This window comes from Leptomonas pyrrhocoris (genome assembly GCF_001293395.1).
Source record: "Leptomonas pyrrhocoris isolate H10 chromosome Unknown, whole genome shotgun sequence".
NCBI lineage: Eukaryota > Euglenozoa > Kinetoplastea > Trypanosomatida > Trypanosomatidae > Leptomonas > Leptomonas pyrrhocoris.
The window spans coordinates 365,723-387,195 of NW_015438357.1; the positions used below are offsets into that span (position 1 = coordinate 365,723).

A 21,473-nucleotide genomic window follows, 5' to 3' on the forward strand; every position below is an offset into this window, starting at 1 on the left:
GGGAAACGACCGAATCCAAGTGCTGCTTCGGTAGCCGTTGGTGGTGGTGGTGGTCCTGTGCATTTGAAGATGTTACCGGCTGGAGACACAGACGGTACGAGCACCGTGCTGGCAGGCGGTCCGTCTCCGACCTCTGCTGCTGCTGGGGGGCAGGCGGTGGATGGCGGTAACAGCGCCGCGGCACGTGAGATCAACTTTATGCCTATCATGTGCGCCCGCTATCTCCGCCCAGTGGGACTCACCCCTGCTGCACGATGGGGCCACACGCTGACCCCCATCACGCCGGACACGATGCTGCTCTTTGGCGGTATCGGTGGCAACGACGCGGACACGGGGTCGCTCATCTCCTTCAACCCGACCACCATCGCGTGGGAACCTCTCTACGCCATGACCGACACCCCCGCTGCCCGCCACAGCCACGCCGCCTGTGCGTACGACAGCCGATACCTCGTCATCAGCGGCGGCGTGGCCCAAAACGGCGGTCGCGTGCTGGACGATATGCATCTCTACGACACCTACACCCACCACTGGCGGTGTGTGTGGAGTGGGGAGCGGGACGGGTCGCCACAGAACCGTAGTGAACCAGGGCCGCGATTTGGCCACAGCATCGTCCTTCACGAGGATCGCCTGTTTCTGTACGGAGGCAAGACGGTGGCCACTGACGAGGCCGGCAGAGCTGGAGGGCGGCGTCGCGGATCGACGACGAACTCGCCATCAAAGGCGGCAGGGAGTAGCGCCACCTCCGTCGCCACTGCTGCTGCGGCCGTACTTGCCAGCGGGAGTGACGTGCATGTCTTCTCGCTCAACAGCTTCCGCTGGCGTCGTCGCTTGCACTGCGGCAAGGCGAGACGCGTTTCATCTGTTTCGGCTGATGCGGCTGGTGTTGTCGCAAGCACCGCAGACCCCAACGTCTCTGGCGAAGAGCAGGGGGGCCGGGCTGGGCTACCGCCTCGGCCAGATGCCCGTGCCCACCACGCGGCGTGTGTGCGTGGCACCACGATGTTCATTAACGGCGGCGCGGGCGCCGCTGGAGTGCTGACGGACACGTGGGCCGTGGAGTTGACCACTGGCGTCTGGCGCTGCATTCACCGCGGCGGCACCGCAGACGCCGTCCCGCGCGAGAAGCACGCGCTGTTTGCGTGTGGCGAGGCGCTGCTGCTCGTTGGCGGCTGCAGCAGCGGCGGTGACCTCAACGAGCGTATTACCGGCAAATTTACGAACTTCGCTGTGGTACTGCCTCTCGTGGGCATTGCGGTGGAGACGCCGTGTTGGATTCCAGTGGCGATGGGCAACGTCTCCATCGTGTCGCCCAACAAGAAAGGCTTTGCGGCGGCGCTGAGCGGGGGGTTTGTGTATGTCTTCGGGGGCGTGTGCGGAGCGGAGCCAGCGACGAACACCACGATTCGCTTTCTCGCCGCGGACGGCTGCATCTCGGAGAACGACCAGCTTGTGCCGCAGGTGGGTGGTGGTGGTGGGGCTACTAGCGCTGCCGCGGCGGCTGGTGCGCAGCAACTGCGGCTGATGCTGCAGCAGCTCCGTGAGCAGCAGCGCGGCACGCCGTACGACACGTACGCGTACGCCGGCACATACGGTAGCGTCACAGACATAGCGAGCGTGATGGCGCAGTTGCCTGCACCGGGGGCAGGGGTGCTGTCCGAAGATGGACGGAGTATTTCCCACCCGATGAATAATCATAGCATCAGCAACCACAACAACTCTGTGGAGGCTCACGCAAGCGGGGCTGACCTTGCAGTTGTCGGGTTGCACCGCGCCATCGTGCAGCAGCGCGCCCCGCTCTTCATGCGCGAACTCGAGCAGTGTCGCAGCGATCTTTACCGCGGTGCGAGCGGCGCCGGTGCAGGCTCGGTGAACAACACGCCTGAAAAGCCAAAGAGATCGGCGCAAGCCGCCAGCATCCCCAACAACCCGAGCAATGACGCTTCTGGCGACGAGGTGGACGCGCTGCTTCGCGAGTTTGGCGGTGGTGGTGGTGCTTCTGCTGCTCCGCCAAATATTAACGTCACACCATCGAAAGGCGAGGGCAAGGATAGTCGCAGCCGTGATGGCGGTGCCGCTGCGACGGAAGGCCTCCCCGTGTACTTCACAAACGGCACCGCGCGTGTGTCCGGCCTCACGCAACCCCTCACCGCGGAGGCCCTTCAGTGTCTCACGGATTACATCTACTGGGGCGGACTGAGGGGAAAGTATCGCGTGCTGCTCGAGGAGGAGAAGGACGAGGCGGAGGGCGGTGGTGGTGGCAGCAACAGTACCGCAGCGGCAGGAGGTGGCGGTGCGGGAAACTTCTCCTCGGAGTACCGCAATCAGCTCGTGCAGACACTGCAAACTGTCAAGGCTGCTGCCGTGACGTACACGTTGGACCCGCTGCAGGAGTTGTGTGCGAGTCTGTTGTCTGGCAACCGAGAGGCGATGCATGTAGCGCGACAACGCTGCGGTGAGCAGCTACGCGCCGACCTCGCGGCTCTCCTCAACTCGCCCGCCAACGCCAACACCACGATGTTGGTGGTTGACCCGCACACAAAAGCCCAGGCAGCGCATGTGCTGCATTCCAGCGTGCTCATGGCCGCGAGCGGGCTCTTCGCGGAGCTCCTTCGTCCGCTGTACCGCGCCAGTGGCGGCTGTGGCAACAGCAAGGCCTCGAATCAGGTGGGCCCGCTGGCGGCGAAACTCAGCGCGACGGCGGCGCAGTCGCCCACGACGCTTCTCACCAGCACGTCGAAACGAACGGTGCTGATCGGGCCGGTGCCACTCCCTCTCCCTGCCGTGCGGCCTATCCTTCGCTACCTGTACACGCAAGAGCTGCAGGTGTCTGGCGAGCTCGCCTTCGAGGTGATGCTCGGTGCGCATCAGCTGCGCCTGACGGAGCTGCAGTCGCTCTGCGAGGCTGTCGTGGCACGGGAGGAGGTGAACTACCAGACCTGCTGCACCTTCTACTACCTCTCTCGCAAGTATCAGGCGTCTTTGCTAGAAGAGATTGCCCTTCTCACAGCTGTTTCTGGTTTTGCATCGGTGCGATACACGGCTGCCTACCAATCCTTGTCCGACGAAGAAAAGCAGAACATTGATGCTGTGGCCGCCGAATTGGGTTCATCGAGCTGGGTGCCACCGACGCAACTCACTCAGGAAATCAAATCGAAGGCTGTGTACGCCGCGCGCTGGAACTCTTCGGCCCCTATGTAGTCTCGCAACAGATAGATAAGAAAAAGACGGTGGGCAAGGATGAGACGTTGTGCAGGCTGTTCTCTTGCGATGCAATACTGTTTTCTGTTCTATTGTGTGTGTGTGTGTGTGTGTGTGTGCTTCTTCGCATCCTTTTTTTTTTGCTGTTGTCATGGATCGCCGTCGTTGAGTGCGCTTCATTGTTCCGTGTGCTGCCGTGTGCTGCCGTTTGGCGCCGTAAGTACTGCATCTCAACCCGAACAGAACGGAGGGAAAGGACATTCTTTTTTTGCTTTTATTTTCTTATAAATGTATGTATCTCACTTCACGGTCGCGGCGGTCATTCGTTTTTTTCTTCTTTTGTTTCTCCTTTGTTTTTCCTTAGCGTAGATGTATCAATGTAGGTGACTTCTCTCTCTCTCTTATGGTTGTTGTTTTCTTCTTCTCCTACACGAACATGCACAGCCGTAAGCAGCGAGCTCGTCTATTTAGGACGTGCTCTCGGCTTGTCTTGTGGCTGTGTTTCATATCCTTCGCTTTTTCTTTGTGATTTATATATTGGTTACTGTTGCACCAGTCAACATCATTAAATCAGGTTTGCGCGAAGAGGGAAAGCGAGAAAGGCAGATGGCTTGCGTTCGCTGTCCATTAGTGAGAAGGAAGCTCGTGTCTGTTGCGCGTCAACGGGTAGAGCGTCCCCGAGGTGGCCTTCCCCTTTGCGAAACGTGGAGTCCATTGTCTCATGCGAAGTACTCTGCACGCCAGAACGAAAATCACATGCCGCTTCTCTCGTGCCTGGTATTTGATAGGCTTGCCTTTGCCTCTGATAATTTCAACTTTTTGTTTTTGCTTTCCCTTCTCCGGTATCGTACATTCATTATGATGATTGATCTTCTATTACTTGCTGCTACAGAGTCGTACGTGGCGTCGCATTGCCACGGCCAATCAAACGAGAATAAGAGAAAGGGGAAAAAGCGGCTGCTGCCACTAACGTTGGAGCTACCGTTTTCTTTCTTCCTGTCTCTCCTCTCTCTTCACAGCTGTCCTCTGAGGCTGTGTGACTTGTGCTGAGAAGTTTCTGCACACTGCCCAGTTTTATCATTCCCCACCACCGCAAAGAGAACCGTGCCATCTCAGATGCTGAAGCGTAGTCGCGTGGCGCATGAGCTGGCGAGCGGCATCAACGTCGGTCGCCTCCGCCTCGCAGAGCAGTTCGGCGCGATGGAGGGCTGGCAGCGGCAGCAGGACGACCGCTTCGACACGTACGTGAAGGAAAAGCGGCAGAAAGAGTATTTTGACGCCTTCGACCAGCGAGTCGAGCGTGCCTTTCGCGTGGCCGCCAAGTCGCATAAGGCGGAAGTGATGAACGCTTTTAAACGGAAGGTGAAGGCCGGCAATGACAAGTGGACGGCCGCGGTCATGCTGGAGGTGAAGTCAGCCGTGGAGGAGCGCCTGCGGTGGCTGCGGGATGTGTGGACGCAAGTTGATGCGGACTACCGCAGCAACGACGCACAGCGGCAGGCCAAAGCGGCGCAGGAGATCTCCGACGCACTGCGGGGAGAGCCAGGGGCGTACATGCAGTGGGTGTACGAGCGCAAACGCGATGACCGCTTTCTGGGTCCCAAGGAGAAGGCCACGCGCGAGGCGGAGCTTAGCGCGGCGGAGCTGCCTGAGGTCACGGAGGATGAGGCGAACCGCTACCACAACCTCCCCCTCCGCATGGCGGACGTGGAGTACAACGTGAAGAGCCGCTTTGGCGTTGCTGGGCAGCAGCACTGGGCGCAGCTGCAGGCCGCGAAAGACAACGCCTACGAACAGAAGCTGGACACGGCGGCGAAGGTGTACGAGCAGCTCATGGATCAGAGCGCGCGCTACGACGAGAGCAGGCGCACCGCCCTCCTGCGGAGCAATGTGGAGCGGGTGCACCAAGCGCAGCTGCGCTTTAAGGCCTCGATGGAGATGGAGAAGGAGCGAGAGAAGTTGGTAGAGGCGCACGAGGCGATGGAGGCGGAGCGCAAAGCGCAGGAGAAGGCCGACCGGATTGCCGCGCTGCACGAGGCCGCGGAACTGCGTCGAAGCGGGGCCACATCCGAGGCGGTACTGCAGCTGGCCCGGCAGCGTCAACTGGAGCTACACGCCCGGCGGCAGGCGGAGTATCAACTGCGCGAACGCGAGGCACTGCTGGAGAGAAAGAGCCACTATTTGGACATGATTGAGAAGTTCCGTGACGAGGTGGAGATGCGGGAAGGACAGGAGATGCTGCAGCCACAGCCTCAGCCCGGTGCACAGGGTCGTCTAGCTGTCAAGCCCGCCCCAAATGTGTTCGGCTTTATGGACGCGGATCGCTTGCCGAACGATTCGCCGGTGGCCGTGGCTGGCGTCACCTCGTCATCTGCGCTGGCTGCGGAGCACAACGGCAGTAGCACAACTGGCGGTCTCTCTTCGGGTTCTACGTCATCACAGCTGTCCACCACGGCCTCCCGGGCGGGCACCTCCCGTAAAGGGGAGCTGTGGAGAAAAATTGAGCAGGACCACTACGAGGATCCTTTCCGCACCATTCACCAAGCACGCCTGGACGCCGTCTCCACCTTCGACCCGGTGTACACGAAGCACTTCCCCACAACCATGGCTCAAGGGAAGAAGTACTCGAAGCAAGGCACGGGCGAGATGGCGGCCGGAGGCGACATGGACAAACAGGTGCTCAAGCAGGCCAACAAGATAATGTCCCCCTACCACTGGGGAGTTTCGCCTGGCGTTGTGCACGACATCGACGCAGACGGCAGCAACGACTACTACTTTGGACCCGAGTGGCACGTGCGAGACCCCAAGACGGGCGACGTTGATTGGCGCTATGAGCGGAAACGGGGCGGGGCGGTCTTTCGCGGTCCGCTGCTGTACCGCATGGGCGCGGAGCGAGAAGCCGCGGATTTGGGCAACGCCTCGGTGGACCCATCCCCGGCGACGGTGCGCCGCTTCAACCCGGCTGCGCATGCAGCGAAGATCCGGAAGTCTCCCCTGTTACCACGCCCGCTACCGCGAGCTTCAGAGACACCACGTACAGTCGTCGCGCCGCACAGGAAGGCCACAACACCTGCGCTGCCGCACTGGCGGAGCAGCTAATGAACCTTTTCTTTTATTCTTCTGTTCGGGGGTGCTGCTGTTATTGTCGCCCGTTTCACAGCCTCCACCGACGCCGTGACTCAGAAGTATTCGCTCTCTTCCGGCCGATAGCAGTCTCCTGAAAGCAACAACGACAACTACGATAAGGAACGAGCTGGGGCCTCTTTCTTTTTGTGAGAGGGATAGTGGCGGTGGAGGCGGGAACGATGAAGAGTGTTCGTTGCTTCACAAATACAAATGGTGCTCGCTTCACCTTAACAGTGATAACAATAACGTGAAGATAATAATAGAGTTTTTTTTTTTAAACCGCAGCAGCGGCGACGAAACAGTAACCTGTGCTGCAACTTAGGATCCCCTTGAATGCTTCCCATGCGAGCTTCTTGTCGCAACGGGGTTACACGCATGCGTGTGAGACGCGGTTGTCGCAGGAGTGTAGCGTGTCCCAACAATTTCAGAGTCGTTTCGTGAAACCGAAAGAAATGAAACTGTCTGCTGCCCTCATTTTTGCTCTTCCTTTCCTCCCTCTTCTTGCTCCGTTTTGCTCTTGCCCGTTGACCTCGATTTCTTATATATTTTTTTCAACACGGGGAACTACTCGACAAATCTAACACTTTTCACCCGCCCCCCCCCCTGTTTCCGTCTCTTGCACACGTGTTCCTGTTTGACCTTGACGAACACAGCAACGAAACAAATCAAAACAGAACTCCGCTGAGCTACTTCTCTCTCTCTCTCTCTCGTCGTTTCGCACGTCGGTTTTGTCTTGGTAAACCGCGACGCTGAGGCTTCTCTTTAGAGATCCGGGCATTTCACTTTACAGTCGTAGCATTTGTATTTGAAAATATCTTTTCAAAACGAGGGGACACCGAAGACGCTTCACACACTGAACTAAGCAGCTTTCTTTTGATCGCGCATCGGTTCTTTCCCCCTCTTTTTTTAATTTGTGGTGGCTATACATTTCTCCATTTATTATTGTTCTTTTGTGGTCGCAACACTCTTCGTTCGTTGCGCGTCTTTGGCAGCACTGTGCTCTGCCTCTAGACTCCAGTATTATGATCATTGTGGTGCCGTTTTCAGCAACCGGTTTGCCGAAGAACAGTGTTGAACATTGTAGCGTCTCAGCTTTTTTTTTCCAAACTACATAATCGAGGTTTCCTTTTCGCCATTTATTGTGTAGTACACGATCATCGTCTCAACTTCTGAAGCTCAGGTCTTTTAATTGGTGTTGGTGTTATTGTGGAGGTTTTGTTTACCTCCGGCCTGTGTGTGTGTGTGTGTGTGTGATGCTGCTTCGTACCTCTTGACGTCCGTCTCTTTCCTCGACGGTCTCCTCCGCGTTTTCCGCTACGCTCTCTCTTGGTTTTCTTTGTGTACGTCTGCTGCTACCCCGAATCCTTTTGTTGCGTTTCGTTTCCTTTCTTCTCATCGAGGGTTGGTTGCTACCCTCTTCTATTTCGCTGACCTCCGCTTAATGGTACTGGCCGTTTGTTAAAAATCTTCCTCTACGTGAGAAGCGAATCTTTTCCTGTGTGTTTTCCCCATACGTCGGTGTTTGTCGCCCCCTCTGTTCACCTCTCGCAAGAGTTGACCACGTGGCCCTTTCTGTTTTTGTTGGCGAGTTTGCTTTTGGCCGTTGTTGTTCGCTTGTGTACTCGCACCCCCCCCCCCACCACACACACAGCTGACAGCTCCTCAGTGTGGTAGACGGTGCAGTAGGCCTTTTTTAATTCTCTTCCCGTTTGGCTATCTGTTTTTCTTTTGTTTTCTTTACGTGTTTTTCTGTAGCTGTGAATTGTGCGACAGAATTATATCGCGTTCTTGTCGTTTCGATTCTTTACGTATGGTGGCTTGTTGGTGTCCCCCCTCTCCTCCTCCCCTTTCTTCCCCTCTCCCCTCATTGGAGGTTAGACATCAATTGGAAAGGTAACGCACAGCAGCGTTGGCAGCCGCCACCAGTCTTCCTTTGTTTTTGTTCATTAGTCTTCTTTCTCCGCAGCTGGAAGCCGTCTTTCTTTTTGTGACGGCCGCGATACTGGGAGAAAATATCACGGCGCTGGTGCACCTGCATCGTCGCTTTGAGGCGGCTACAGCAGGAGTAAAGTGAGTCATGCAAAACCACAAGCGCATCGCACGGGCGGACCGGTTCTTCCAAGAAAGCCACGAGAGCCCGGGCAATGCGTTCTTGGCGACGAAGAAAGCTCCCAGCCACCAGGGCGACAATGACGTCGACGAGGCAGTGGACGACCCCGGCCACAGCGGAGCCGCCGGAGCACACGTGAACGGCAGTGGCGGCGCAACCTACCGCCTCCTCGACACCTCCCCCGGTGTCGATCCGAAAGTAGTGGGCAGAAACCTCTGGCTCTTCATCTGGCTCAAGACGATCGGGTCGTTCGACTCCGGCGCCTTCAGCGCGGCTCTGGGTGCCGAGAGCGGGATCGGCAACTTCTGGGGACTGAGCATGATGCAACAAGGTGTTTTGACCTCGAGCGTCTTCCTCGGCAACGTCATCGGCTGCCCCCTCGCTGGCTTCTTGTTCTCGCGCTACAACGAGAAGCGCATCCTGTGCGGCGCGCTGGTAGTCCACACCGTGTTTACGTTTCTGTTTGCGGCGATGCCTGACTACGACACCGCCCTCGTCAACCGATTTTTCATCGGGCTCGCACTATCCTTTATCGTCGTCTACACCCCTGTCTGGGTGGACGAGTTCGCGCCGAAGAGCCGCCAATCGCTCTGGATGGCGGCACACAACGCGGGCGTCCCGCTTGGGATTATGTTCGGTTACATCCTTGCTGTCGGCCCCCATATGGTGGCGGAAAGCATCGGCTGGAACTGGGCCTTCTTCGTCAAGACTCTGTTGATGATCCCAACCATCACGTACGTGGCGCGGGTGGACTCGCGGACGATCAACACAATAAAGGCGGCGGCTGACAACGCGAAGGACGACACCGCTGCGGACGTCGCGGTGGAGGGCGACGTGCGCAACAACAGCGACGGCGATGGTGGCGAGGGAAGGAGGCAGTCGGTCGCACCATCGAACGTCAACATCCCCGTCGCCTTCTTCTCGGCGGCCGAGCGAGCCGCGTTGCGTGATCGGGCGAAGCGCGCCCTGGAGACACCTATTGGAGACGTCCCCGCAATAGTCATGTCGAACCTTCGCTACTTCCTGGTGGGGTTTCGCGGCGGTCAGGCACCCCTCTTGCGCAACCTGGTGTACGTCTGCAGCGTTGTCTCCCTCACTAGTCTCTACTTTGTTGCGACGGGGTTGCAGAACTTTGTGACTCAGTATTTGCAGGAGCCGCCCTTTGAGGCGTCAATGTCCACCATCATGATCGGCTTCGGCACTGCCGTGGTGACTGCGCCGGTGTGCGGCGTGATTGCTGGTGGCATTTTGCTTGATCGGATCGGCGGCTACAAGCGCAACCTGCGCCGTGTGACGCTCTTTCTCTTTGCGTGGGGCAGCTGCGCGGTGCTCTTCTCTATCATCTGCATCTTTGCCAAGACGACGCGCGGCTTTCTGCTGGTCATGTCCGTGGTGCTCTTCTGCGGTGGTGCGTTGATCCCACCAGGCGCGGGACTCACCATGAACTCCTTGCCCGCCCACATGCGGTCTACCGGCGCGGCCTTCTCGCAGACGGTGTACAACCTGCTGGGCAACTTTAGCGGCCCGCTGGTGTGTGGGTGGGTGGCTGACGTGACAGGGAAGCTACGCTACGGCATCATCACGTTGTTGCTGTCCAGTGCCTTGGGCGTGCTGCCGCTCTTTGGAATTATGTTTGTCGCGTTCCGCGACGGTCCGCTGGCAAACGGCGTAGACGGTGCAGGTGGAGACGAATCAGGCGTCGAGCACGTAATGATGGAGGAGGCGTCGGAGATGGAGAGCATCGCGGGCGCGGACGGCGACGAGGCGCTGCGGGCGGCCGCGGTGGAAAGCTGGGACAGCCAACCTCACGAAGCGACGGCGCCGCCGCCTCGACCGGGAGAGCGCAACAGTCACAGCCGTGAGGCGAAATTTGAGTTCCCCGCAACCATCTATGTGGGAGACTTGGTCACCGTGAAGGGTGCTCCTCCTCCGCGTGTGACGGGTGCGTCTACCGTCACCGAAACGCCGCCACCGGCGTCGTCCAGTCCCAGTCCACCACACCTGTCGACATCCCCTGCGTCCGTCCCTTCTGCCGGCGGAGCGTTGCTTCCGAGAACTTCACCGCTGCAGCAACCGCAGCCCGCGACACTGTCGAACGCTGTGCGCACCTTGGACACCGGCCGGCCGAACCTGCGCGGCCCCGGCACCGCACACCCCGTCATGGTGCCCGCCACGTCGGCCCAGCCGCTTACCGCGCAAAACCTCGCGGAAACAATCACGTCTGCTGCGACTGCGATCCCCCGCGGAGCCCCACAACAGGAGGCACAACAAGTGACGGACCAGGAGATACTCACGCTAGAATCTGAGGCGGCGCAGGTGATGTCCGGGCCGAATGAAGCAACCTACGGTATGGATCTGGTGCGTTCGTGGTTGTCGACACAACAGCAGGAGCAGCAGCAGCAGGAGCTCACCGGCGCCGAGGACGCTGCGGAGGCGTTTCGGCAGGCGAAATGAGGCCACTGCAGCCAACATAATCCCACGTTGCACCTTATTGCAGCGGAACAGCACGACCAAAAAACGCCATGAACAAAACAATTTCATCAACGCTTGCATCGCATCGCAGCTGATGCAACGTCGGTGAGTAGAGCAGCCATGCTGTGTCCTCGATGCCACTGTTTTTTGTCCGTGTGAAAATTGACACACACCTCCCCCAAAAAGAAGAAGACGAAAAAAGATATATGCACTTGTGTTTTTCTGATAGCTTGCGCCAGGAAAAAACCGCCTAGAGATGAATCGAAAGCTTCATGTTGTATACTTTCCCTTTCTCTTTCTCTCCCCTCCAGTCGACCTCTCTCCAGGAAAGGCTGTTTTCTTTTTTCCCACCGTCCCGCCCCTTTTCCAACCCCACGAGGTGGAAGTGCAGACGATCTGAGTCTGCAAGAAACTCCCTTTCGTAAAGTTCTAATTGGTTCAAAAATAAATATAAAAAGAAAATGACGCCGTCTACCCTTAAAGGAAAATGAAAACGAGACAGGGATGTAACGACACTGTTTTGCACTTTATTGATCTTTCTCCTTTCTTCTTCCTTCCTTCCTGATTTGAGAGTAGTCGACTAGAGTTTTTCGCGGAGTTAAAAGCAGGGGAAAAAGGAGTTGCCGAACCGTTCTCGTTTTGCTGCGTCTGTTGCTGCAGTAGCCGTTTCTGTGTGTGTTTCTGTGTGTGTGAGGATAGTGCAGCGATTGAATTCGAGCAGCGGGAGCAATGCATAATGGTCGAGTTGTCGCGTTACGCACATGATGCGACCGTCCGTCGCAATACAACCGAAAATTGGATATGTGTGGGGAAGGTGAAGTAACACAGCTGCAGGAAAACAGGAAGCAGACCTGTTTGCGTTTGGTGGCCCTTTTTGTTTCTGGTTGCGTCATTACCACTAACCGCTTTGTTGCGTTGTAACGTCTGCTGCCGTTAACACGTCTATAACTCTTTATATATATATTTGGTTTGCTGTGAACGTCGTGTGAAGAACCGTAGTTCCATGCAGGGGGAGGGGGGGGGGGGAAGAAACAATCCTTTTTTTCCCCGTACCCGTTGTGTCCGAAGGGAGCCCCTTTAAGGACGAAAACACAAACTCCAACACATTAGTTCGTTGCCAACCTTGGCTGCTTCGGGAAAAAGCTTTGCTCCAACCGGCGGAGTGTTCTTCAAGAAAGAAAACAAAAACTGAGTGCCTGCGGAGGACTTCTTAGAGCGACTTTTTTCCCCTCTATTTTTCTCTTCTCGCCACTTCTTCTTCCTCCTTTCTTCGTTCTCTGTCCACTGCCACTTAGGAACCAAGTAAGTGAGTTGTGTTGGCAATACGCAGCGGTAATTGTGAGATCCTTTTGAAAGACTATCTCCTAATAGTCTCCTTGGCGCTTGAAAACAAGAAAGAAAAACCCGCGCTCCTCACTCACTCGGTGCTCGATGGCTTCGGTTTCTCCCTCGGAAACTGGCGGCACGCTGATCGCCTTTCTCCAACAGCTGCGCGGTACGCTCGTGGAGATCGAGCTGAAGAACTCTTCCATCGTCTCTGGCGAGATCGCGTACGTAGATGCCAACATGAACACCTACATGTCGCACGCAAAGATCACGAGCAAAGGGAAGAACCCAGTCGAGGTGGAGGAGTACATGGTGCGTGGTGGCACCATTCGTTACATTATTATGCCGGAGAGTCTCAACACCTACGATGTGCTGAAACAGGCGTCCTCGTCGAAGAAAGGTCCGGCGGCTAAGAAGCAGTGAGAAGCAATCTCCCTTCCCTCCCCCACGTAAAACAATAGAGCTTCTTGACATCTGTGAAGGGGGTTGCGCTGCGTATGGCGAGGGTAGGCGCTGCCGAAACCCGCGGAGACGGCAGCGACAGCAAAGCAAAAAAGAAAAGAAGTAGGAACGCTGACCTTTGAGTGTTTGTCGGGATGTGCCCATTGGAGCAGCCCATTCACACATCATCGAAGATAGGAAAGGTGGCAAAGGCATTGCAGGTGCATCCACTCGAAACATGGAGAACAGTGACGGATAAACAAGCGTCAAACACACACATACACGAACACTCCTATCCCGTACGAGTATTTCGAATCTGCGCGCTATGCTCTTGCCGCGCTGTTCGGCATTCTGTGAGAGACTGGGTAGCGTCAAGACTGCCGCTTTCCTTCACTTTTTAGACGTGTCCTGTGGTGTTATTGCAGATTTCAGTATGATCTAAGGGAGTTGTCGTTTTTACTGTTGTTGACGCTGTTGTGTTGGAGCGAGCTGAAGGGTGGCGAACACCAAGGTAAGAAAACTACAATTAACATCAAAAAAGACTATCGGTTTGTACGGAGCGTCGGCGTTCACGGCTGGCATCGATTCTGGGATTGGCAGACTCGAGAGCGCATAGGAGAGAATCCAACGATGCAGTCTCTGCAACACCAACAGACAAAAATCATAGCTAGTCTTTTCTCTCTCTTTTGTGCAGCCGTAAAAGCGATCATTGATGCTTTCCTTTGGCGTTTTCTGTCGCTTTTCTGGCAGCTACTGTGCGGAGGGGATTTCGTTTCTTCGCAATGTGGGTCGTGTGGATCTGCGGTGCCCTTCAGGTTTTTTTGTGTGTGTGTTCTGCCCCACGTTCAGAAATGAAGAAACAGTTTTTTTTAAATGTCAACTATGTTTCCTAAAGCTCCTACGTTCTCCTCTGCTTTCTCTCTTTCCATTTCTGGAGTGTAATCAAGCGTCTTACAAGAGAAGCGTAAAAGGAGAGTGTTTAGGAATCCTTGCCCGTTCCTCTGCAGTCTCTTCTGCAATTTTTTTTTTTTTGCGATCTGTGATTCAGAAAGGTGAGAAGCTGCACCACCAACTAGCAGCGTTGAAGGGTTTCCTATACGATCGACGTCAACGCCCCAACGGTGCGGAAGAAGTACATTTATAGACCACCATCTTTTTTTTCTGCTGCAAATTAGCTGTGTGCTCTCCTGCACGGTATTGCAGCGATCACCACGTCGTAGAAGCTGTACCAGACAATAGATTTGGATGAGACAAGGAAAAACGACAATAATAACAAGTAGACAAGATGGAGTACTCCGGCACGCGCCCAACGGCGCCCTTCCACTCTAATGTGAATGCGTTGCGTAGTCTGCAGCACCGAATGCAACTACGCGCAGAAGCTGCGGCCAGACACCGCTACCCGTCGCCGCAGCAACATCCCTCTCCCTTCCAGGCGTTCACCTCGACACCGCCGTCACAGCCACAGAATCCGTGCTGTTGCGATGACCGGTACTGCTGCTGCCGCGAGGCATCTCGAGGGCTCCCTCCCACGCGGCGCGACGCCAAACCTGGTGCCTCCGCCACCGCCCAAAGCAGCAAGGCTTCGAACAGCTCATTTTCAAACGGACAGCGTAGCTCGCCCCACCCCGATAACGAATCTAAGCCCGACACATCCAGCAACGTTGGCGGGTGGCCACCGCAGGTGCTTGCGGCGGTGTTGCGGGTGGCGCACATGGCAGAGGTCGACATCACTGCAGGACAGTACAGTATTCCGCGGGGGACGACACGGCGAACAGGCACGGCGCAGCTGCCGGAGGTGGCGGTGTGGCACGCAGACGCTGCCAACGGCGGTGCGTTCGAGAATCCATCGTCGGCGAACCATCGCCGTTGCTGCTGTTTAGGTGATGGTGGTGGTGGTGGTGGTCACTGCGGCTTACACAGCCGCTGCACTTGTGGGTGCCGCGAGCGCGGAGAGCACCGACGCCATCGCTCCTCGCGAAGGGAGCGAAAGGAGAAAACGGAAGCGGTAGAAAAACCCGACAGCAGTAAAACAGCAGGAACGACAGCGACAACCATTTACCCCAGCGCCATCGCCCTCCTCGCCTCCGGCACCACCCCGCCCTCTCTCTCGCCATACCGCGATCAGGAAGTACTGGACCGCATCATGGCGCGGTATCACGCACCGCCGACTCCCCCGTCACCCGCCGCGGAAGCCGTGCAGCCACCGCTGCACATTCACGTGCACTGCGGTAACGGCGCGGTGCAGCCCGACAGCGCGGCCCCAGCCGCAGCAGCAGACGGCGCCGGAACGGCGGGAGATGCTGCGTCAGCGACTCCGGCACCGCCACCACCACCGCCGCCCCCGCCGGGTGTGGTCATTCCGCCGCCTCCGCCGGGTGTGTCGGTCCCCGTACCGCCCCCGCCTCCAGACGTGTCGGTGCCCCCTCCGCCACCACCCCCTGCTGTCGTGCCGTTGCCACCACCACCACCACCTGCAGCTTCTGTACCGCCGCCACCGCCTGGTGCGACCGTGCCGTCACCCACCACCACCACCACCACCACCACCACCACCACCGCCGCCGGCGCCGCAAGGGAAGGTAAAGCGGACAAGGAGAAGCGGATGCTACTCGACCAGGCGGACAAGTACGTCTGGCAGTTGGAACAGGAGGTGCAACACCGAGCATTTCATCACAACGCGATGCTCCAACAGTTGGCCGAGGAGGAGGAGCGCAGTGCGGCTTTGCGGCGTGATCGAGATGCTCTTCTGGCGCAGAACAACGCCTTTCAAGGGACGCTGGAATACGCGCGAGGAAACCCGTTCTCTGCTCGCCGGTTACGTGCGTCTTCGTCCTCCTCCTCCACGTCTTCGTCCTCCTCGTCCACGCCGGCAGAAAGAAAGGCCCCGTCAAGCGCGGCGGTGGAGTCGTCGCCACCACCAACAGCTACAGCAACAGCAAGTTGCGCTCCTCGTCTGCCGCCCGCCGTCGCATCCGTATATACATCGTTGCAGCCCGCTGCATCATCGCCGCCGCCTCCGTGCCAACCTTCAGAGGCACCAGCGGCCGCTGCTGTTCCTCCCCCACTCCCTTCACCTACAGCATCACCGCCGACAACACAAGCAGCAGCAAATACAATCCCCGCTCTCCCGTGTCTTCCTCCGCCACCCTCGACGTTGCTGTCTTCCGCGGCGGCGATGGGCAACACCCCTAGCGCCACACAAGATGTGCTGCGGCACATCTTATTGGAGCGCGAGGCGGCGCTGCAGCAGCGGGCAGCTCCAGTGGACAATGCACAAGGCTCTGCTGTTTTCTCGTCCCTCGTGCAGAGTCCAAACTCGGTGCCACAACGCAGCCGGGTAGACGCAGGACACGACGATGAGTTAAAACGGTATCTAGATCGACTTATTCAGGAAGGCGAAGCCGAGGCGGCGGCGTGCAGACGAGCGGCCACGGTCGATAGCATGTCTGCGCCGTCTGCGCCTGCGCACCCATTCACCGACCCTCCCATGCGATCCGGAAGCTATGGAAGAGAAGGTCCTGCTAATAACAGAGAGCCTTTCTACCCCCAGCCCTATCAACAGCCTTCCTTAGAGCAGCAGGCGCTTGAGCAGCAGCGGCGGCGTGAAGTGCAGCAGCTGCGCGCCGCCATCGCTACAGAGCGCGATCGCTTTGACGAAGGGACGCGTCGGTGGAACGCACATGTGCGGCATCAAGAAGCGCAGCAGCAGGCTTCCGCCCATCAGCTGCGTGAGCGACAACGCCTGGACCAGCTACGTGCTGAGGCAGCAGCGGAGGAGGTGCGGGTGCGTGCTGACACCGTGCGTTGGCGTTCGTACACGCAGCAGCCGCACGGGCAGCAACGATGAGGTTGACCACGATGGAAGGGATTAATGCCGCTGGATATTGTTCACGCGCATAGAGTCTTTGGCAGTAAATACGTTCTCTCAGGCGCACGCAGCAATCCTAACAAAGCGATTGCTTCCTGTCACCGCTGCTAACAACAGTAGGCCGAAGGACGAGTCAGACTGCGCCGCCTATTTGAGTAATAGAATTGTAACCCCTTCTTCATAGAGGCCAAGGATCCTTTTTTTTTTCTTTAGAGAAAGAAAAAAACACGTTGTGCTTTGGAGGGCCTTTGCTGGATTCAGGATACCCTGTGTTGAGAGGCAAAGGACTTCGCTTCTCGTACCTCCCTGTGGAATGTTGTTTGGAACCGTTTAACATCAAATCTGGAGCTTGCCAAACGTTTTCTTTCTTTTCTTCTTTCCGAGAAGCGAAGAAGATGTTTTGGCTCTCTGCTCTTCTTAAGCAATGTTCAGGCAGGTTTGGCAACGTGTTTCATGCCCCCCTTCCCCGTTCTCGCCTGCTGTTGCACATTTCTGCTGATAGGGTCTGTCCATGAGACGGAAACGTATGAAAATCACTTGTATTCTAGTTGCATTGTCATAGCTTTGGTCCTGCCTCTCCTATTCCCTTATGACGACCGTCAACACACTGCTTTGTCGCCTGTAGTACCTTCTGCGCCGAATCCGGAGAAAAAAGAAAACCCTTTGCGGGCGAGAGGAATACGAAACACACATACTCACACACGTTCACCATCATGGGCTTGTTCTCATTTTCACTCGTGTCTGCACCGACTGGGGTATCCAAGGATGCCGCAAAGGGTGCATCGACCGCTTCTGCGAGTACGGAGGCAGATTCTGAAAGCGCGCCTGTAAAAGACCGCTTGCCCGTAAAGTCTAAATCCCTTCCTATCGCGCAGCCGATCCTGACGGAAGCGGAGCAGCTGGACCTCCTCGTCGGCGGTGCGCGCCTAGATGACGCAGAGGCGAAAGACAAAGCCGCCTTCCTGCGCTCGAACAAGCGCCACACGTACCTCGACGGCTTCCTCAGCTGCGCGGTGTACACGTTCAGTGGGCTGCAGCACATCCACGGCCAGAGTAACGCGCTCACGTTGCTGACCATGTGGACGGTGGGGACGACGTTTCTGGTGGACGCAGGGGAGCGCACGTATCTGCAGAATGCGTTGCAGGGCACTCTTCCAGATATGCAGACACCAACCCGTGACGAGACGGCCGCGGAGCAGCAACAAAATAATGCCACTGCCACGTCGATGAAAGGTGATGAGAATGTGCTGGAACGTGGCCGTAACGAGACAGCCGCTTCTGTTTCCACGGCGCTGTCGTCCACCATGACTCCCGCCCCTGTGGAGGCAGGGAAGTTGGCGGAGCAGCAGCGCAAAATCTTCCTGACGCAGACGGTGGCCTCGTGGGTGTGGATGTTGGCGTCGTTTCAGCAGTTCAAAGTACACAAACGACTGAAGTGGTGCGGGTACAGCAGTTGGATGGGACTGGGTTGCGTGAGTTACTTCACGACACGTCACATGTATAATTTGCTGGTGGCGTAGCGAAATGAAAGAGAAAGGCGGGGAATGGTGTTTACAAAAAGAAGAAACAGAAACTCACACTATTTTCCTTTCTTGACGTTTAAAGGACAATCGGTTGCGAATATGACTACGATTATTGTTGCTGTCGTTCTTCACATTAGCAGTTGGAAGGTATATTCCATAATTAGATAACGAAGTTGTAGTGAGCGCAACGCACTGCTTGCTGAGGCCTCTCAAATCTCTACCGTATCCAAGGGAAGAAAAAAAAAGTATCATCGTTGGTGTCGCACTGCGTGGTAGATGAGAGATTAGAAGCGCGAGGTGAAGCAACTCACCTGCCAAGGGTGCGATTTTTTCAAGGCAAGGCTATGACTGTGTTCAATTTCTCTTTTCCTCATGGCTCGCGTGCATGCTTTCGAAAAATAGGTCGTTATGTTTCCTCTTCATCCGCCTCGTTAACTCTTTGTGCACCTCGCCTGTGTGTATCACTAACGCCAAACGAATCGCCTCTACATACCTGTGAACCCGCTCCAACCACCACCACCACCACCACGACCACATCAGTGTTGTCGCATTTTTCTCATCCAATTCTCAAATCTGCTGTCCAGCTGCGTTAGCAAATCCCAATTGTGTTTACTTATCTTTCTTTTTTTTCTAAGGTGTCCTGCACACTCAGTGTGAAGAAGGTACCGCCACATTTCCTTAAAGCGCTTTCTCGACGCCAATCGAGCGCCCCCCTTTTTTTTTAAGCATCGTTAACGCCAATTCGTCCTTCTTTCTGCGAGCGAACATCTAACTGCTGGGGGCAAAAGCGAATTACTTACACACGCAAACAAGAAAAGAAGAACGAACATGAGCGCCGAGCAGCAACGACTAAATAAGATCCATCGGGAGGCGGTGATCCTCGCGGAAGCTAAGGCGGCCCTTGGCCTTTCTGCCGACCCGTCCGCTGCATCCCGCGCTACCTCACCGACGCCCGCCTCCAACGGCGCACCCAAGCATGCCGCCGCCGCCGCCGCGACCGCCGCTCCTGAGGACGTCAACGCAGCCCGCGAACTCTACGAGCAGTACGGCCTCTCGACAACGGCGGTGAATGCTTATTTGCTGCGTTATCTGCGCTCGAAGCACCTCAGCGTCGATGAGGCGCTCGCCAAGCTGCGACGCCGTCGTGTGTTTGAACGCACGCTGCCCACGATTAGCATCACCCAGACGACGGTGGCCGCCCTGCGCAGCGGCGCGTTGCACCTTCTCGGTAATGACCTGGAGGGCCGTCCGATCTTGTACGTGAACATGTCCGCCTTCACTTTGCCGACACTGGAGCTGGACGAGGCGCAGCGGCTGCTGGTGATTCTGTTGGAGTTCATGCAGGCCCAATGTTTGCTCAAGAACAACGAGGACGACACACAGGCGCGGCAGCAGCGTGTAGTTGCTGCTGCTGCTGCTGCTGCTGCTGCCAGTGGCAAACAGACCATTGCTCAAAGCGTTCAAGAGGCCGAAAAAGAGGCAACGTGTCATCTTCAGCAGTTCACGTTGCTCATCAACGAAGAAGGTGCGCCGTGGGGGTCACATGAGTCCTTCCTGCGGAACTCCGGGACTTTCTTCAGTATGTTCCCTAAGTACTACCCCATGATGCTCGGCACCGTCCTCGTCCTTGGCGCGTCGTTCGAGATTCGCATGGCGATCAAGGCGTGCGTGGGAAACAGCCCTGACGACGTGCGAGATGCGGTGCGCATGATCGAACGCCCTGACCTCGCGCGCTTCATCGACCTCCACACCATTCCCATTGAGCTCGGTGGGCAGAAGCAAGTGACAGGAAGCGCCATGAACTTCTCGGAGGCGGTGCTGCGGCACTGGTTCACGTTGACATCGCAAATGGAGGAGGAAAACGCATTTCCGCCTTCCTCGGCTACCTCCGTGACGGCGGCAGCAGCTGCTGGCGGAGGAGACAGAGTTGGAGCGGAGAGCGACGAGGAGCATGAGCGACGGGCACGTTACCAGCGGCCACTCTATGTTCCGCCGCCCCCGCTCGGCACCACGCAGCAGCTCATCTCTCGCCAACGCCAGACCATCGAGCTGCAGCACCTCAGCGGTGTCGTGGGCGGAGATGCGCCGGCGGCGAAGGAGGGCCGAAACCGTACTGTGAGCCAGCATCGCGATGTGCAGAAGCGTCTCTTCGCGGGCGGTGCATCCATGAAGAGCGCGAAAGGGGCCGCGGTTGACGGCGACAACAACTCGTTCCTCTCCCTGTCTGGGGGACGCAGAGGACGTAAAGGCGACGCCGCCGCACGCCCCCGCGGCGACGAGAACGGCGATGACGGCGTGTGCTCGGAGCTTTCCGGCGTGGACGATGAGGAAGGGGACGAGGAAGAAGACGGTGGCCAACAGGCGATGCACGTTATCGACTACGCGCGCGACCAGTCTGGTTCCTTCTTCACCATGAACGGTGTGACAACGAATCAAGTCTTCACCGCCGCGTCGATGTCTGGCGTCAACGAAGGGGAGACCGACTTCAACAACACCTTCAGCGGTGGTGGTGGTGCAGCGGGGGCTACAGCGGGAGGGGCGGTAACGCCAGAGGAGGTCTCTCGCTACACTGCAAGCCCCGAAGCGGCGATCGCGGCACTGCGGCGGGAACGGCAACGACGCGAGCAGGTGGAGCAGGCACTGCAGTTCCGTGATCTGGGTGTGACGTTGGACCTGCGCAACGCCAGCACCATCGAAAAAGAGCTGGCGGCGCTGCATCAAGATTTGAACGTGCTGGTCGCGGAGGTTCTTGTGAAGGCGGATGCGGCGAGGAAGCGGCAGAGCACTCCACCAACGCTGAACCAGCTGCTGGATCTGACTTTGACCGCCTTTGAGGGTGCAACGAGCACCCCGACCACAATGCCTGCAATGGTGCTCGCCCAGCCGTGTCAACGCGACGCAACCAGCTTCAGCTGTTGCAACTTTATGTAATTTGGCGTTGTAACGTTGAAACCGGGGGGCACCTTTCTAACTTTTTTTTGTCGTGCTAATGTGCTTCCCTGCGGTTTTCTCTTTGCCGTTTTTTCATGCTCTTGAGGGGGTGTCTGCCTCAGACCATGCAATAATTGACGGCATTGTTTTCTGCTGCGTTTGCTAACTTTTTATTTTGTGCGTATTGACGCGTTCCTTTCTTTTTCTCCTCCCCCCTCTGTCTCTCTTCGTGTTTGATGCTTAACGTTGTTGATTATTTATAGATGCTTTGTATTTCTCTCCCTTCGCATTTCATGCATAGCAAATAGAAGACACGCCACTCTCTCCTCGTCTGTTGAACTGCACGTGCTGCGTCTTCGTTGACGCCCTTCGTTTTTTTATTTTTGGTCGCATGTGCCTTCTTTCTCTTTTCATTTTTCAGTGATTGAACGGTGAAGAAGCGGGGGAGGCGTTGTGAGTTTTGTTCAGCCCTCATGCGGTC

The 21,473-nt window shown here is 56.9% G+C and overlaps 8 protein-coding genes across 11 annotated transcripts in view; all 8 read left to right on the top strand.

The window, feature by feature from the left end:
* The window catches only part of ABB37_00102 (hypothetical protein), a gene marked incomplete at its 3' end in the record, with an annotated part of 1,005 nt that extends 971 nt beyond the window's left edge, over positions 1 to 34 (top strand). Inside the window, exon 1 of the mRNA XM_015796169.1 lies at positions 1 to 34. This exon is cut by the window's left edge and continues 971 nt beyond it. Within this exon, the coding sequence (XP_015664177.1) occupies positions 1 to 34 (34 nt within the window).
* A 35-nt stretch (positions 35 to 69) lies between these two features.
* ABB37_00103 (hypothetical protein) lies at positions 70 to 3,198 on the top strand (the record flags this gene model as incomplete). Its single annotated transcript, XM_015796170.1, has 1 exon — positions 70 to 3,198. One exon carries the CDS (start codon positions 70 to 72, stop codon positions 3,196 to 3,198), a length of 3,129 nt encoding a protein of 1,042 aa, XP_015664178.1.
* An 890-nt stretch (positions 3,199 to 4,088) lies between these two features.
* ABB37_00104 (putative mitochondrial hypothetical protein) lies at positions 4,089 to 6,297 on the top strand (the record flags this gene model as incomplete). Its single annotated transcript, XM_015796171.1, has 1 exon — positions 4,089 to 6,297. The coding sequence occupies exon 1, from the start codon at positions 4,315 to 4,317 to the stop codon at positions 6,295 to 6,297; it is 1,983 nt and encodes a 660-aa protein (XP_015664179.1). The 5' UTR covers positions 4,089 to 4,314.
* Positions 6,298 to 6,975: 678 nt separating this feature from the next.
* Positions 6,976 to 10,888, top strand: ABB37_00105 (hypothetical protein; the record flags this gene model as incomplete). The annotated part of the gene is made up of 1 exon (XM_015796172.1): positions 6,976 to 10,888. Exon 1 carries the CDS (start codon positions 8,402 to 8,404, stop codon positions 10,886 to 10,888), a length of 2,487 nt encoding a protein of 828 aa, XP_015664180.1. The 5' UTR covers positions 6,976 to 8,401.
* A 327-nt stretch (positions 10,889 to 11,215) lies between these two features.
* On the top strand, positions 11,216 to 12,655 carry ABB37_00106 (putative small nuclear ribonucleoprotein; the record flags this gene model as incomplete). Of its 3 annotated transcripts, none has more annotated exons than XM_015796173.1 (1): positions 11,216 to 12,655. In XM_015796173.1, exon 1 carries the CDS (start codon positions 12,338 to 12,340, stop codon positions 12,653 to 12,655), a length of 318 nt encoding a protein of 105 aa, XP_015664181.1. In that variant the 5' UTR covers positions 11,216 to 12,337. The 3 variants fall into 3 exon arrangements, with proteins under 3 accessions (XP_015664181.1, XP_015664182.1, XP_015664183.1); XM_015796174.1 differs by having other exon boundaries at positions 12,200 to 12,655; XM_015796175.1 differs by having other exon boundaries at positions 12,208 to 12,655.
* Positions 12,656 to 13,958: 1,303 nt separating this feature from the next.
* ABB37_00107 (hypothetical protein) lies at positions 13,959 to 16,517 on the top strand (the record flags this gene model as incomplete). The annotated part of the gene is made up of 1 exon (XM_015796176.1): positions 13,959 to 16,517. The coding sequence occupies one exon, from the start codon at positions 13,959 to 13,961 to the stop codon at positions 16,515 to 16,517; it is 2,559 nt and encodes an 852-aa protein (XP_015664184.1).
* A 644-nt stretch (positions 16,518 to 17,161) lies between these two features.
* ABB37_00108 (putative mitochondrial hypothetical protein) lies at positions 17,162 to 18,058 on the top strand (the record flags this gene model as incomplete). Its single annotated transcript, XM_015796177.1, has 1 exon — positions 17,162 to 18,058. The coding sequence occupies exon 1, from the start codon at positions 17,252 to 17,254 to the stop codon at positions 18,056 to 18,058; it is 807 nt and encodes a 268-aa protein (XP_015664185.1). The 5' UTR covers positions 17,162 to 17,251.
* Positions 18,059 to 18,599: 541 nt separating this feature from the next.
* On the top strand, positions 18,600 to 20,992 carry ABB37_00109 (hypothetical protein; the record flags this gene model as incomplete). Of its 2 annotated transcripts, none has more annotated exons than XM_015796178.1 (1): positions 18,600 to 20,992. In XM_015796178.1, exon 1 carries the CDS (start codon positions 18,890 to 18,892, stop codon positions 20,990 to 20,992), a length of 2,103 nt encoding a protein of 700 aa, XP_015664186.1. In that variant the 5' UTR covers positions 18,600 to 18,889. The 2 variants fall into 2 exon arrangements, with proteins under 2 accessions (XP_015664186.1, XP_015664187.1); XM_015796179.1 differs by having other exon boundaries at positions 18,644 to 20,992.
* Between the last annotated feature and the right edge of the window lie 481 nt (positions 20,993 to 21,473).